The sequence below is a fragment of the Endocarpon pusillum genome (assembly GCF_000464535.1).
Source record: "Endocarpon pusillum Z07020 unplaced genomic scaffold scaffold1121, whole genome shotgun sequence".
NCBI lineage: Eukaryota > Fungi > Ascomycota > Eurotiomycetes > Verrucariales > Verrucariaceae > Endocarpon > Endocarpon pusillum.
Genome location: NW_006913632.1, coordinates 43,512 through 59,040, shown reverse-complemented (window position 1 = coordinate 59,040; position 15,529 = coordinate 43,512). Strand labels below are relative to the sequence as shown.

Here is a 15,529-nt window from a genome sequence, read left to right as displayed (position 1 = left end):
ACCGCCGATTATGATGACATAAGAGTTGGATGAAATGGCCAATTTGGCCGCGGCCTGATTACCATTATCCTTGTAAGAAATATTGTGCCAAGATCGAGACCAGCTGTTACCACGAGGCCTGGATTTAGGTCGAAGGATTTCCCTCGGAGGGCGTGATTGGGCTGGAACTTGATCCTTTGGAGACTGTGAGGTGCTGAAAGTTGATTGATGTGTATTTATAAAATGGTTGGCCGTACTATGTAGCTTCATTTGGCCGAAGGATCACGAACCAGGACCTTACAAGATTGAACGGAGAAGTGCATGTTACTTGGGGGCGTCTCAACGAAAGCCGTCCGCTTGGCGAGTTTATATGACATACTATCAGCCAACTAAGCCGGACTCCTTCAATTTGCAATGTACTTTGCAAACTTACCGGTATGAAGAGGTACGGCACCCGCCTCTCATACTCCCTCCAAGCATCACCATATTTCTTCCTGCATCTCGTGATGTCCCTCATGGCACGATAACCGAACATGACGCAGAAAAACACAGGATAGAACCAGGGGAAGAGGCTGTTGAAACCGGTTATCAGTCCCCACGGAAGGGCGAAATACACCATCGCAACTGTAGTGAATCTTGAGCGCAAACCCATACCATTCATCAGTTAGGATTCGATCACCAGTCTCCGTATCAATGGCCTCAGGTTGATAACTTCTTGCCAAGGAAGTTGCGGGAACGTCTTGCGCTTCATGAAGGTGCCACGCTCCATCATTCGGAACGAGTTCTTCTGACCATTAGCAGTGTCCCAGACCCAATAGACGAAGAGGTAGGCCATGAAGATCACACTGAGTGCGTAATCATTCCATACATACGTGGACGGGTCGTGGTTAGCGAGATACAGCGTGCAATGGCAGTACGACATTGGGACGCCGGCCATGTTCCAGAAGATCAACAAGAAACCTAACTTTTCTTGGTACATGTCCCAGGTTGTAACGATGAGGTGCTCACCCTTAGCACAGGCATTTGCGTAGATGAAGTGGGCCATGACAAGGAACAGAACTTCGCTAGAGACATAGCCGTACTGCTCATACTGACATGCGGCGGCCGCGCAGCTCAAGCCGAAGAGGATGAACCACGGGATACGGATTTCGTAGAACATTTGGAAGTCCAGGATGCCGAACAGGCGCGGGTTAAGCTCGGCACCCATGAAGAAATCATAAATAGGATAGCCAGTTATACGGTGCTGAGCGCCGCGGGCAAAAGCGCAGAAGTATGCGTAGAAACTGGCAAGGAAGCCGGAAATTATGGCCACAGACATGAGTGGACCAAACTCGTCCAGGAAGGTGTTGACGGGAAACTGTCCGGTGCCATGCAGAATAGCCATGATGAAGATTGTGAAGTAGAACCTGGTATAGGCCGAACAGTAATACCTAAGTTTTTTACAGCGCTCGTGAGGCAAAGGCTTGCCGCAACACGTGAAGCCAGGCCTGTACAGGTAGCACGCAGCCTCGAAGACGTAGTATACCCAATAGATGCGCCAAGCCCTGAGTTGAGGAAAGGCGCCGGTGTAGGCAAGATGCAGCATATGCTTTCCGAAACCCGCCCAAGATTGGGCTTCCAGTGGGAGAGGCAATTTTCCATCATAATAGGTGGCGCCAATCCACATATAGTACATCAGCAGAGGGAGCCGGTCATAAGAGCTAGGGTACCAAGTGAGCCGCCAAACTCGAAGTGTCCAGAGTAGTCGACCTTGGGGTCCATGCCTGGTCGCCAGCCACCAGCTATGTGCTCCCTTGCCAAGTCACTGAGGTGTCCATCAGTAGCTTTGGACTTGGACTTGGCTGTGTTCTCGCCGTGCAACACTGCCGAAAGCTTCTCTTCTGCCACACAGCTGAACGTCTCGGCCTTCTCGTCCATGTTCGCAACGAGCTTGCCGTTGCCTCGACCTCGCAGGGGTCTGGTCTTTGTTGTCGTGGTCTCGGTGGCCGAGCTTGAGCCGCTGTCATCAGACACCACACCATTGATGGCAGCAAACTGAGATTGGCGTCGTGATGAATGGGATCTGGCATTTGAACCATACCGTTCAAAAACCCCTTTTTTTCTGTATGGAAAATGCGTGTATGTCAGCCGAAGGTCTCAGTCTTGTATAACATAGGCACTGTATATCATGGCGGTGCAAATCAAATAGTGCAAGGTATAGTAAATGCAGTCAACTGATATTAGATCAAAGCTAAAGAAGAAATGAAGGCAAGTAATATGAGACTGGTGGCTTCGTGTAAAGACTGAAGAATATTTTACGTGTCTTACGCACGGGCCACCTACCAGCCGCTCCAAGCCCCCTCGGGCCACTGCATAGACTAAGTTAGTAGTTAAAGTGCAGCCGTAATATCATGGCGAGCCTGTCGAGCTTGGTCAAGGCGTTCATGCCGGGCCGGACTGAAGCTTGGCGCCAAAATTTATGGCAGTTAAAGGATTCTGCATTTCTATCTACCCCCCTCTAATAGGGTATGGCCTTCCCAAAACGCTCTTGCAAACAAGTTACTCTATCTGGCATGGTAGAGATGGCATTATTGATCTCCTCAATAGTGATTTTATCCCATTCCTCTTGGATAGCAGCCTTCAGCGCCTCAGTTTGGAAGATGACCCCCCTGGACTTCAAACGCTGCTTTATTATCCTCCAAATGGTCTTAATGGGATTGAGATCTGGCGAATTGGAAGGCTGAGCTTGCCATTTGATGTTAAGCTTGATTTTTGCTTGCTTAACCTTGTTATTGGCAACACCCTTTGTGCCATGTGGTCCATCATTATCTTCAATCAGAATAAGATTTTCGTCCCATTCTGGAGCAACAACCTCCTCCAACATCTTGACATAATCAGCTTGGATAAGTCGCCCGCCTTTCCCTGTGCCTGTGTAGAAGTGGAGGGTGCCCTTGAAGTTCTAGCTGATGGTTGCATAGATATGGATGGTCTGATTTTTGCGCTTGAGTTTGTATTGGGTTTTTGAAAGCTTTTCTCGATTTTCCTGGCCACGGCGACGATGAACTAGGGCCTGCTGTTGAAGGCTAGTAGCAAAATAAGACTTAGCACACCACTGATACTTTTTAAAGTCTTCTAGGTTGTGATAGCGGTGCTCAAATGCCCAAAGATTGCGTGCTTCAATTGAGTGTGCTGGTAGCCATTTCTTCTACAATGCGCGGTATATTCCCACATCAGAATTGGCTATATTTCTTTGAATTGCACGTTCAGAGCCTTTAGCTAGGCTAATAGTCTGTGCCACCTTGAAGTGGCTTGACGATGCAAAGCCAAAATTTGCATCTTCAACTGCCTTAATTGCTTCGCACTGATGGGGAGCAAGAACTGGTTTTCGGCCGCGATTATGCACCCTCTCGCTGCGGCGCACAGTTCCTTCTTTAATGACTCGATAGCCAGTTCGATTGGCTACATCATGTATCTTAAATAGCTGCGTACGAGATAATTTGCCAGCTGTAAGACGTGCGTCAGCAAGGAGGCGCGCACGGCGCGGTGTATCAAGCATCGTTTGGGGGGCCCTGGGAGCCTGAGGAGAGGGAGGATTCGAACAAACGCCATCTGCAGGGGCACGGCGGCGACGGGGGAGCTCTCTAGCCATTTTGGAGTTGATTCTGACTTGCGGTGGTGGAATAGTAAGTAGTAGAAGGCAGGGGGTGTAGAGGAGGAGGATCCTTAACTGCCATAAATTTTGGCGCCAAGCTTCGGACCGCAACCTCGACTAGCACTAGCACTGAGACTTGCATTTCCCCCTTGTGCTATGAACTGAGATAATTGAGGAATAGTAACAGCCGGGTTCATATTTCGCGATTTCTCGAACACTCAGTCCAAAAAGCTAGCGTAGAGCCAACTGCCAGCTTGAAAAACTGGCTGGCGCCGCGCTCGTTGCAGAGAGATCTGATGATGCTGACGATCAAATACTGACGAGACTTACAGAGGTGTTTCGCGTAAAGAATATCTGCCCGATATGGCTGAATGATCTGGCTCAGGTGGACATCGTTGTCCGTATATTATAGGGAGGATCTCAAGCGTGCACTCGACAACTGGTGTAACCGTAAGAGTTCTGCCAGCTAACACAGGCTCTTTTCCGTTTAGCAGATCCTTGATCCCCTTCAGCCGCGAACTATTGGTGGAAAATCACCTTGACTTCTCATCACAACAAAATCCCTGGTATCCCAGTCAGATCAGCGATACCAAGCTGTCGTGGGACAGAGTTCACGCTGCACTGACACTACCCCAACCGCCACCCTTACCACCACACCCTATCGATACTGGCGCACTTAATCGCTATTATGTTGAACCTTGTTCTTGGGCCAGAGTGGTGCAGTTTGGATCAACTCCTCATGCGTTAGCCTTGACGGCATCGCAATGCTTTCTTCGTGACCACAGGTGGGGGACTGGGAAGCCATGATACGCTACAAATGTTATGTTGCAGCGAAATCAGCCATCTAAGTTAGGATGTTCTGATATGAACGCATAGACGGTCGAGCAAACGAAGCATCCCCAACTTACCTATGCTCTTTTACATTCCGTTTATGTTTTTCGTCCCTAGCGGGCAGGTTTGGAGCTCAAGAAAGGGCGGCAACGGAGGAGCAGTAGGAGTAGGAGGCAAATTGTACCCACTCTTCCTCCTAATGTGACCCAAGTCTGCCTACTAGGTCGTTCGTTCAAGCCATCATGACAAATTTAAATGGACCTTTGTCTCATCAATAACTGCACATAATTTATCCAAGCACGCAGTTGGCACATCATTGGGACTCTTCACTATTCATTCACAGCGGTCACGGGCGCAAAACAGCATGGGGAAAAAGGTATGACGAAAAGAGCAGAGACATACTGCTCTTCCCGAATTGTAAATGCTCAAGTTATTCTTAAGATACAAAGAGGGCTTATCAGTCAAAGACCCACGTTAGCCGGTATAGAAAGGGGTCCATCACCAACCTCACAAAAGCCTGAGCAGTGCAACAAAAGATAGCAATAACAGCCTACCAAAGGTGAACGAGTGCTCATCACCACACTCCCATGTCCCAGATTTCCTGGGCAATGCCTACGGATAAGTGTTTACGCCCACCCGTGCACAATGTTATGTCGTTTTCACAAATCAATCAAACTCCCACCCTGCTGCTGGCCCGGCCTCGCACCAAAAGGATTGCTGCTTTGCTGGCCAAATGCTCCTGCAAAACCACCCGCAGGTCCCGTCTGTGCCGGCACCTGCTGCTGGTGGAATCCCGTCTGCGATGGGCCCGCCCCGGTAAATTGCTGCTGGAAAAACGGATTATTTCCCGTTTGGGCAGCGCGTAGTCGGTCCATGCCGCCGCCCGCCGAGTTGACGAATGTGCCCGGGGCCGTGTGCTGTGCTGGTATGCGGAGGTCTCCGACATTTCCAAATGTGTCTTGTCCTTCTCCAGATGCAAGTAATGCATTGAGGCGGGCACGTTGTGGATCCATTGGCTTCTGGTTCGTCGCTGTTTGTTGTGGTGATTGATGTTGAGGTTGAGGAGGTTGGAAATTGGCGATTGGATTTGGCTGGATTGGTTGACTGTATTGTGTTGCTGTTTGTTGCTCATATAGTGTGTTTAGAGCAGGCGGGCTTGTCTTCTGCTGGACGGGCTGAGGCCGCTGAGCGAAAGGATTGTTAGAACCAGTTGGCATCGGCTTGAGACTGTCAGCCTGCTGTTGATTGTTCGTCGCCCATGGATTGTGACTACCCGCTTGGGGGAAGGATTGCTGCGGGGTCTGCTGGCCGAAGACGTCACCTGTCTGTTGCTGTTGTTGCTGACCATACGGGTTGTTGCTAAACGCTGTCTGCTGAGGCTGCATAGTCGGCTGTTGTTGCAGGAAACTAGGCTGCTGCTGCTGCTGCTGCTGAAATTGATCGAACCCCGTTGGTTGTTGCCCAAAGCCGTTGGTGTATCCGTTTTGATAGCCTGTCTGCTGTGGTTGTTGGGAGTACTGATTGTTCAAGAACCCTGTGCTCAATGGTTGCTGGATAGGATTTCCAAACCAATCTACAGCACCCTGTTGTTGATATCCTTGATTCCAGCCAGTGGGTTGAGGTTGTGCTGGGGCAGGCGTATCGTCAAACAAGGAGGCTGCATTCTGATCTTCCAATTCCCGCCTTCTCAGCTCTTCCTCTTCCTTGCTAAGCTTAATAGCCTTTGCTAGGTCATCATCGTCATCTGCGCTCTTGTTCTTGTCTCTTCGCTTTTTCTCCTCCTCGGCCTCATGTTTGCTTGCCTCAATTGCCAGGCGATACTCGGCATCCTCCTCGTCTGTCCTTGGATTTTTGCGCCTATTATTCTGTTGGCGGTCAACTGGCGGCCCTGCAATTGCTGATGGTCCGTATTCGTCTATGCCGCTAACGCGAGACTTCCAAAGCTTGCGGTCTGAGCGTTCGCTTCGAAGCCGATCTTCGTCTAGGATAAGGGAAGTGAGCTCTTTCGCAGAAACACGAACTATGCTAGGGGTTAGCTAAGTACGCCTGAAAATCGTGCGCACCAGTCCGCTTGCTCACCATTTTGTCCGACATCTCTACCCTCTTCGTCAACATATTGGAATTCGCGCAACGTCTTGATGATGTAGACATTCTTGCGTGCCCAGGTGACAACAAGCTCCGACCCTTCGTGTAGACAGTAGTCCAGCACCTTCAAGGACTTCAGGACATGGCGCCAGTTCTTTCCTTTGTCATTCAATCGCTTGTCGAGCATATCCATAATCTCGTAGAAATCGCTCGGACTTTCGGAGCATTGAATCAGTACGACCGATGCGTAACATGAGCGACATAGGACCGAACTCACTTGTTGAAGGTCAGAGCGGCGATCTCGCTCATATCGGTGCCGGTGGGACCCCATGGGTCATTGCTCGTTGCTGCCGCAGTCGTCAGCCTCCGACTTTGATGGAACGAAGAGCTCGAATATGCACGAACCATTGCGAACCTTCACTTGCACGGCCGAGTACCCCTTGGTTACATTTTTTACACTCCTCACGACTTTCGACATAGTGCCGCGGTGGCCGAGAGGTGTCTACGATGGATGTAACTCTCTGGCGATAACCGCTGGGTTGCGACGAATCAGCAAGGTCGGTGCGGACAGCAGGCGCGACTGATGCAGTGGCGCCTTCACTCAAGCCAGCGATGGTATGACGACGAGGAGAGGGTGAGATTGAATTGCGTTTGGTCGTTCGGTGAAGAGGTGGTGTGGCCCAGTATATAGCTCCTGATATGCAATGGCAGTCAATGCGAGGGCTGACGGCTGAAGTCCTGCGCGGGATGCTCGCTAATCGAAAGTTCTGTAGAGCAATTCTGTATTGATGCTAGAGTGCAACAGGTGTGCAACAGGTGTGCAGGAGTATGGACAATTATGGCAGACCACTTCTTAGATGCCTCTGTTCAAAATCTCTCAGAGATGACGAAAACCATGCACTGCGATAGGCCGGCAGCAAGGTTGAACCTTCGGACCCCAGCTCGTAAATCGACGTCGCATTCGGGGGGCTTAGGACTTGGCTAACGGTCATGCTAACTTGAAGTACGTAGCGCTAAGTAGTAAATTATAGCATTAACTACTAAGTTAGTACTAACTAGTAGCGCTCAGTCATGGCATTTTGCCTTTTGATTTACTTCCTACACCACAGGGTTATCAGCTTCGAATTACTAGTAGAAGAGCATGCTAAAACATCATTACCATGGTTCACTTTACCACTTCTCTACTCCAATCATCACGCTGCAAGATCCACATGCGCTTTCTCTTCTGAGCCGGCCCTGAAGTGGTTGACGTTCTCCTCTGTTCCACCAGCATCCACTGCGCCATTGAGTCCGTCGGCTTCTTGCATGGCAAGATATCTCTCTTCGGCGGATGAGATGCATTAAATGTTTGCTCCAAGCTGTCCAATGTCTCTTGCCACTCATCCTCCTCAACGCTGTCAGACGATTCCGCCACCAGCCTGCAAAGCAACCCTGTCCTTAACAACCATCCTGAGGGCAATGCACGTACCCATAGCCCCTTCATCCTCCTTTGCCCCGTCTAGCGAAACTCTTGAGAAACCATACCCAATAGCTCCTGCACACCCACTTCTCTACCTCAAGCTCAGCAATGAGCTCCATGGCTTTGACTTTCGGAGCGCCCAACAGTGCCGGTGGGAAATATAGATCGAAATGCGTCCCAGCGGGTCTGACCTTCTCGGGGGACGCCGGAGACCTGCGAGACAAGATGTTGAACGTAGCTGAACCTCTCAACAACCATCAATCTGTCGACACGAGTAGATAACGGATCGCATACCCTGTTGACGTCATTCCTGGCCAGATCAACCAGCATGACATGCTCGGCGCGATCCTTGACCGAGTTGCGTAATTCATCTGCCAGCTTTTCATCGTGCTCGGGGTCGAGTCGTCTTTTTACCGTTCCTGCTATCATGTGTGATTATGTGACCAGCTTATTCCTTAACGAGGAGCTCGGGAGATGCACCGATGATGCTGAAGTCGGCACAATCAATGTAAAAGAGATAGGGGCTTGGATTTACGGTACGGAGGTGTCGATAGATATTAAATGGATGCAAGGTTGTTGGATGTGCTATTCGGTGTGAAGGATCAGCCTGGATGATGTCCCCTTTGGTAATATGCTTCTTTAACCGCATCATATGTGCCGAGTAGCCAGACTGGCCAATGTTTGAGGTCAACTGTTGATTCTGTCTGATGGCCGGCTGATGCGGGAGGGGCGTGTGACGGTCGGAAATGGTCAATATAACTTTTTGAATAGACTCTGATGCCAACCGATAAGCCAGCGCCAATGAAGAAGATGTGAATTCCTCAGGCACCCTCAGATACGTGATAATCTTGTAGACGTTGAAGAAATGGTCAAATGCAACGATGGTGTCGAACAACATGAACAGGCTCTCCGGCAAACCTAGCACATCTCGCATCGGCCGGGGAGTCTTGGGCTCGAAGTATCTCACGCAATCATATCCGACATAGCCTATCACGCCGCCGGTCAGAGGAGGGAGGGCTAAGCCTGGAACAGTTACAACGCGAAAGCCTGATAATTCCTTCTGGAGCAGATGAAGTGGATCTTCTGAGGGTCGATGAGCAGGACCGGTTTTGAGTACTTTCAAAGGATCGGCTCCCACCAAACTATACCGACCAATAGTGCCTGTAGTAGCTACGGACTCGTACAGGAAGGATAGCTTTGATTCTGCTGAGATCTTTAGATATGCTGGGGTTGGTGTCAAAAGGTCGGCTGGGATAGTAGCACAGAGAGGAACCAGATTTGGCGGATGAGTGGAAGATCTCGATTTAGACAATACCTCTTCAACATTTTCTACGGTTGGCTGGATGGATATCTGGTTTGAGTCTGCCAGTTTGGATGTTGCGCGTTGTGAGGGGACTTGATTGCCTTTGGAGCCATATTCTCGAACGAGCACCTCTGGCGAATGCTTTTACATTCTGCTGCGAAGGGGTGGAAGAATTCATTGTGTGCGCGAAGCATTTATTGGCCGCGTCAGCTAAATATCGGATCCGAATGAATGCTCGCACCCCTGTGGCTGGGATAACTCAATGGCATGTGCTTCAAGCAGCGAGTGATGACTCGGAAATAGTTCAAGGCTGCTTAGTAATCCACATGGGATATACCCTATTCGGGTATCATGCTATTTGTGGTTGGCACATCCTACCTGGGAACAGGACATTAAGAGCACCTCATCATGAATAAGACCGTGGCATGACTGATCTCTCTTAATGGGTTGTACGTGAGATCAAGATGTAATATAACGCTGGAGCACCAAGAAGGCCCAGATTCCAAGGACGCTCTATGCAACAATGACCCTCCCCCTGCACAGACAGATACGACATGTTTTAGACCGCTCAGCACCAAGTAAAAACAGGATTGCTGCTCTTGACGGTTTCCAATCGCTCGACAATAACTTTCTTTTCGTTCCCTTCCATGCCTTCCGCTGCCGCGTATCCCAGATCGCCTTCCAAATCATCTCGATCATACAAGAACGGACTGCTCGCCCTTCTACGGTTGAGGTTGGGATTTCTTCCACTGTTGGTGCGACTGAAAGACCGGAAGTAGTCCAGACTCGATCGCGTCCTCGATCTTGGATGGTTTGCCGGCCGTGAGGGTAATGTGAGACTATTTGATAGATCTTGTCTTGTCCGGTCTCCCATGTCTTGGCGGAGCTGGCTCAGATCACCGATCGTTGCAGGGCTGCTCGGCTCTTCATGGATGCGCCCTAGATCCGCAGAAGACTGATCCCGGAACAGTTCAAAGCGGTTGGGGTTGGGCAAGTCAGTAGTGGGAGATCCCATACCCAAAAGATCGTGTGCTGGAGCCGGTGCCGAAGCATAGGCCGCGCCAATGTCCATTTCCTCCTCCTGCCTTGTTTCGACATCTCGACGGCGTTTCATTTCTGCACTCGGAACGCGCAATGGAATAGCGACAGGGATGTCTACAAGATCGTCCCAGACACAGACTCTGGTCCTTCGTGTAAGCTCTAGCGGTCCGTGATCGGCTTGCTTTAGCGTTTCGACGACATTCCAAGCTTGACCTTTCATCACAGCGATCTGACGCGCAAACATGCCCTCTTTGAAATCAGAGTCTTGACTAAAGACTCTTCTAAGGGCCAGTTGCGTTTCGCTCCACCAAACAGTGGATGTCAGGAGAGGTAGGAAATGATCTCGAGTCTTCCTCGAAAAGGGCTGACCGATGAGGGAGACAGGTAAGAATAACCATCCAAAAGGGAAAGATCGCCACTACGCCAATGTCAGTAACCACAATCCAGTCCAGGTGCCAAACTCTCACTTACAGCATCAGGGTGTTTCCAAGGCCATGATAAACTATTGTCAATAGCGCCTATGGAAACGGATGGAGGCTTGGTGTCACTGGCATTCGGAGGCGTACCCGTCCTGCTCACGGCGGCCATGGCTTCTTGTCTTCGGTATGGTGCAGCTTCCTTTGAGGTAGGTTGAGCAGGATGGTCAAGTCCTTCAGTGGATTCCTCAAGTTTGGGTGGCTCAGAGACAACGGAAACTTTCTCTGTATGCCAATCAATTTTGATCATCCAATTGTCTAGGCCTCGATCTGTGTTTCGCATGATGTAATCCAATATCACCAACTTTTCGAGTTCTTCGCGGAAAGACTGCTTTATGTTATCAGTCCAACGAAATTGCTTGTTTTGGGGGTCGTCCTGCTCTGGAGGAGACATGGCGTGGCCATCCTCGTCGTCGTCGTCGGACTGAGAACCGGATATTCTACAATCCAACCATCGTCTTTTCTTATGTCGCGGAGCATCTTCAGCACGAAAATTCGTGTTGTTCTGGTCTGGCCAGGGATGCTCTCGCAGGAAGATATTGGCGTCTTTGTAGCCCTTGAGAAATACTTGGAAACTACCTTGCTTTGCAGGTAGCTTCTTCTTGCCTCGCCAATAACTGCGACGATCCCAAAAGTCGTAAAAGAACGATTTCGAAGAAAGCCAGACGATATCGGTGTAGGGTACGAGGTTCGTTCTTAGCCGATTGTCAAGCACGTAGGCTGCTGCCTCGGAAACATAGGACAAGTTGGGAATCAGACATGCTCGTCCGAAAAAGAAGGGAAAAAGGTTGCGATGGAACCATTTGGTCCACTTGGGATTCCGCGAGGCATACGGTTCCTCGTCCTTAGGCTTAAAGACGCCAACAACCTTGCCATCACTGCTGCGCGCAAAGTAGCTGCCTGAACTGCCCTGGGCTATCATCTTGGGGTGAACGCCGATTTCGATCGCGACTCTGACGCTCTCCACAATATCATCAAATTGGGCCTTGGTCATGCATTTATCACTCTCAGGTTCGGGTTCGGAGACAAGGTCCTCCGAGGTCAAAGGCCTGATCCAGTCGGGAGGTTGGAAGACGGAATGATAGATTTCGAGTTTCTCTTCTTGTGGCGACTTGCCTTTAACCTTGTTGATCTTGAACTTCGATGCAATCTCTTCAGCCCATCTCTCCAATCGCGCGTTGATAGCCTTGATGTCGACGCCTGAATTGCTGCGTGTTCTTTTCGAAGGACGCTTTCGGTGGCCGTCCGGGGAGCCATTCCCAGGCGCTCTCATCGACTGGTGGGAGGAAGGTTGAATAGGGGCATATCGTGTACCGGGGGAAGAGAGGGTCAATGGGTGCTGAAAAGCGTCTTCATCTTCTGAATCGTCCAAGATCCCTTGTGACCTTTCCTCTTCGTCTGCCTGCGCAAGTCGAGCATACCCGGAGGCCGCCGGTCGGTGTCGAGGCATATTGTTGAAAGGTCATGAGAAGATTGTAACACATGAGACATCAGTACTCATTGATGAGTTGAGACAGTACAAGTCCAGTGCCTTTGAATTTGAATTGCATAATGGAGCACGGCCACAGCTGTACTCTGATTCTCGTGTGTACAGGCCTGCCTGACTCGCCAGCCTGCTAGTTAAATTCGGCCCAGATCAGATCTGGTTCAAAAAGGCACGAGTCATTGTTACGTAGCACTTAGCCGCCGCGAAGCTTAACAGCGCCAGCATTAGCCGCGTGAACACGGAACTTTGGCCCGGCGCCCGATTCTTCCGAGACCGAGGACGCAGTACCTAACTTAACGGCTTGTTTAACTAAGTTTAAGGTTCACAGAAATTGTGGGGCTCAGGTACTCTTCAGGGGGCATGCACTAATCTGCACCTCATTATACGTAGTACCACAGTTATTAGCTCAGATCATGTTGATTTCCGACGATAATGCCCCAGGATGACCATGGGCAGTTTCATACTCGATGGATTCATGCCGTGTTCGTTGGCGGTAGATTATACATCGACTCGGTTCAAATAGTGCCTTAACAGGGGTACGATACAATAATCGTTATGGTCAATCCTTTCCCTAATCAACCTCTGCACCACGGCCAGAATGCTGAGCCACCAACATGAAAGCAATCTACCATCCTTTACGAAAGCGTCCTGTACATAATCTACTATTTGTGATTTCCAACACTAACTGGTATGCCCAAGAACGGTCAGACTTGTTTGGTCGTACACAGAAGACCCTTGACCTATTACCTGCACCGTAACTTCGACTGCTCTGTCTAACTAAATACAACTTCCAGCAGTTAAAGTACAGAGATTGCTGATCGGGACCAAACAGATCGACATTAGTCTATCTGCACCTCTCCTCTATATATAGGCCGGACTGGCGTCAGGACAGCGGAATGCGGACTCACCTTTAGGCGCCTCGATAGGGGTAGGGAAATTAGTTCTCCAGGCCCGTTCACAACATGTCAGTTATCGGCGATAACATAGGGAGGATTTATCGATAGACAGGCTTTTTCTACTGCAGCAGAATGTCCAACGGCTCTCTCTTTTCCTTCCATCTATCTTCTGTACCATAGTTCCATGACAGATGTTCACGTACCATTAATGACGCTGGCTCCCTTGCTCTACAGGGCTTCGCCCGTCGAACACCTTCGTTCTGTCTCTGCACCTCACCCCCGAAACGACCTTGAGAAGTATAGTAATTACAGTCCCTACGAGTCTAGAGGCGCCTCCCCTCTACCCACGCCAGCAGTATCTGCTACGGAGATTTCTCGACCATCCTCCACTTCTACACAAGCTTCCAACGCGGCCTTCGTGCAACAACATCAATACAACAAGCGACCTATTCAGACTTCGCCTCATAGCACTGCCTCCTTTTCCTTACCCGGTCTTTCAGCATTGGCCTCGATTGCCTCGGCCCCATCATCACAGTTGAGGTATGTTACAGATGCTTTGTGTTGACGAGGCTCTCCGTCGCGTACTCTGCCTACCAAGTCGCGTTCTCCCTGGTCAAGCACCTTCGAAACTGACCTTATTCACGAAATGTCAGATCCTTCTCCAATCATGCGGCACCCAGTGTGAATTATGCGAGCTCCTCGCCTGCTCCCGCCTCTCTTTCTGGCAATGCTCCGGTAAGTCAGTCAGTGAAGCCTTCAAGTTGAATGCGCATTGGCGCCAAGTCTTTGAGCTTATCGGGATCCAACCTCGATCAATCTTATCCCATCTCAATATCGCTCTAGAGCAGAATTCCTACGAAATGGCTGCCACACTTGCTGACAACGGGTTTCCCTTTGTGCAGCCTGTTTGTCAAAATTGCCAGACGTCAACTACACCACTGTGGCGAAGGGATGAGACGGGCTCGGTGCTGTGCAATGCGTGCGGGCTATTCCTCAAGCTCCACGGGCGACCTCGTCCCATCAGTCTCAAGACCGACGTGATCAAGAGTCGAAATCGGGTCAAGTCGACTATGCATGCCCAGAGAAAGAAGGTAAGCCGCTTACCTCCCGCGTCCTGGTGATTTTCATTCTGATGAGGTTACTCTACAGCCCCCTTTCGACGTAAATGGTCTGTCCGCAGCTCGATCAGATGCAGGAACACCGCCCTTGGGAAACCACGCACAGCGGATATCTTCACACAAGGCTTCTTCTGGCGCTTCCGATCGATCCCATTCGCCCATCTCCCGAGCAGACACCCCGGGTACATCCCACGACCCCAACATTGCTCCCCAACACATTTTCGACGGAGTGATGCTGAACGACCACACCTTCCACTCCCCGCCCTCTCTCCCAGCCTTGCACCTAAACCACCCGTCACCCGGCTCTACCTCTTCCCTGATGGACCGCCACCTCGAACCTCCCCAAACTTACGATCAACTTCTCCACCACAACAACCAACTCAAAACACGCGTCAACGAACTAGAGCTGATCAACATCATGAGAAAAGAATCAGAGGTCCGTCTACAGAAGGAACTAGACACATTCCGCAAGAATGAGGAGGACCTAAAACGGCGCTTGAACCAGCTAGAGCAGCAGTTCAATGATCGCCACATGGATGATGCTCACCCCTCAAAGCGAACCCGTCTTTCAGCATCCGCTCACGATAACACATGAGCAGCAGCCCCTGTACCACAACAATTAAAAATAATAATGATGAAGCGAACCCTTAGCGTGGGATCGGCGGGAAACAAATGATACCCTTCTTACGGCCATATTTCCACAGCAATTTTCAGGCGGGCGGGAGGAAATTGCGGTGTCATAGGCGTCGGACTTGAACGCTTGTACCAATACATATATGTCACCATCACCTAATATTTTGCTTTATTTTTTGGGGGGGACTTTGTTCAAGCTCTAATGCCAAATGTCTCGAAGGGTCAGGAAAAAAAAAAGGTGGCAAGCAAGCCATTCGCGCGGTCATGTACTGTACCTGAGCATGCAGACAGGCGTTTCTTCCTTGGCTCTTGAGATTGGGGAGGGAAATAGACTTTTGGTCAACTATTAGTACTAGCTAATAACAAATCAAGCAATGGTTTAAGACATCGCTGAGCTTGATTTACTACACCTATCTGAACCTCTAATCGTTGTTTGCGATCTAAAGGGTAAAGACTGGGCTTTTCTCCTGAAGGTCTTCTTGTAACTAATGAATGTTTTGAGGATTCTGCTAGCGGATCTCTTTGTATCTCTATCGTGAGCTCTATGTGGTGTGCCTCTTCTCTCTCTCCTCTGGCTTAGGAAATCCCTCT

The 15,529-nt window shown here is 50.0% G+C and overlaps 4 protein-coding genes across 4 annotated transcripts; 1 reads left to right on the top strand and 3 right to left on the bottom strand.

Moving 5' to 3' along the window:
- Window positions 1-643: 643 nt before the first annotated feature.
- Window positions 644-1,363, bottom strand: EPUS_08533 (uncharacterized protein; the record flags this gene model as incomplete). The annotated part of the gene is made up of 1 exon (XM_007789499.1): window positions 644-1,363. The coding sequence occupies one exon, from the start codon at window positions 1,361-1,363 to the stop codon at window positions 644-646; it is 720 nt and encodes a 239-aa protein (XP_007787689.1).
- Window positions 1,364-1,653: 290 nt separating this feature from the next.
- On the bottom strand, window positions 1,654-2,842 carry EPUS_08532 (uncharacterized protein; the record flags this gene model as incomplete). Its single annotated transcript, XM_007789498.1, has 2 exons — window positions 1,654-2,013; window positions 2,522-2,842. The coding sequence occupies 2 exons, from the start codon at window positions 2,840-2,842 to the stop codon at window positions 1,654-1,656; spliced, it is 681 nt and encodes a 226-aa protein (XP_007787688.1).
- A 2,258-nt stretch (window positions 2,843-5,100) lies between these two features.
- On the bottom strand, window positions 5,101-12,255 carry EPUS_08531 (uncharacterized protein; the record flags this gene model as incomplete). Its single annotated transcript, XM_007789497.1, has 10 exons — window positions 5,101-6,461; window positions 6,521-6,741; window positions 6,804-6,873; window positions 6,942-7,220; window positions 7,995-8,076; window positions 8,130-8,198; window positions 8,280-8,407; window positions 8,466-9,429; window positions 9,875-10,747; window positions 10,801-12,255. 10 exons carry the CDS (start codon window positions 12,253-12,255, stop codon window positions 5,101-5,103), a joined length of 5,502 nt encoding a protein of 1,833 aa, XP_007787687.1.
- A 1,116-nt stretch (window positions 12,256-13,371) lies between these two features.
- Window positions 13,372-14,900, top strand: EPUS_08530 (uncharacterized protein; the record flags this gene model as incomplete). Its single annotated transcript, XM_007789496.1, has 4 exons — window positions 13,372-13,727; window positions 13,841-13,922; window positions 14,036-14,278; window positions 14,337-14,900. The coding sequence occupies 4 exons, from the start codon at window positions 13,372-13,374 to the stop codon at window positions 14,898-14,900; spliced, it is 1,245 nt and encodes a 414-aa protein (XP_007787686.1).
- Between the last annotated feature and the right edge of the window lie 629 nt (window positions 14,901-15,529).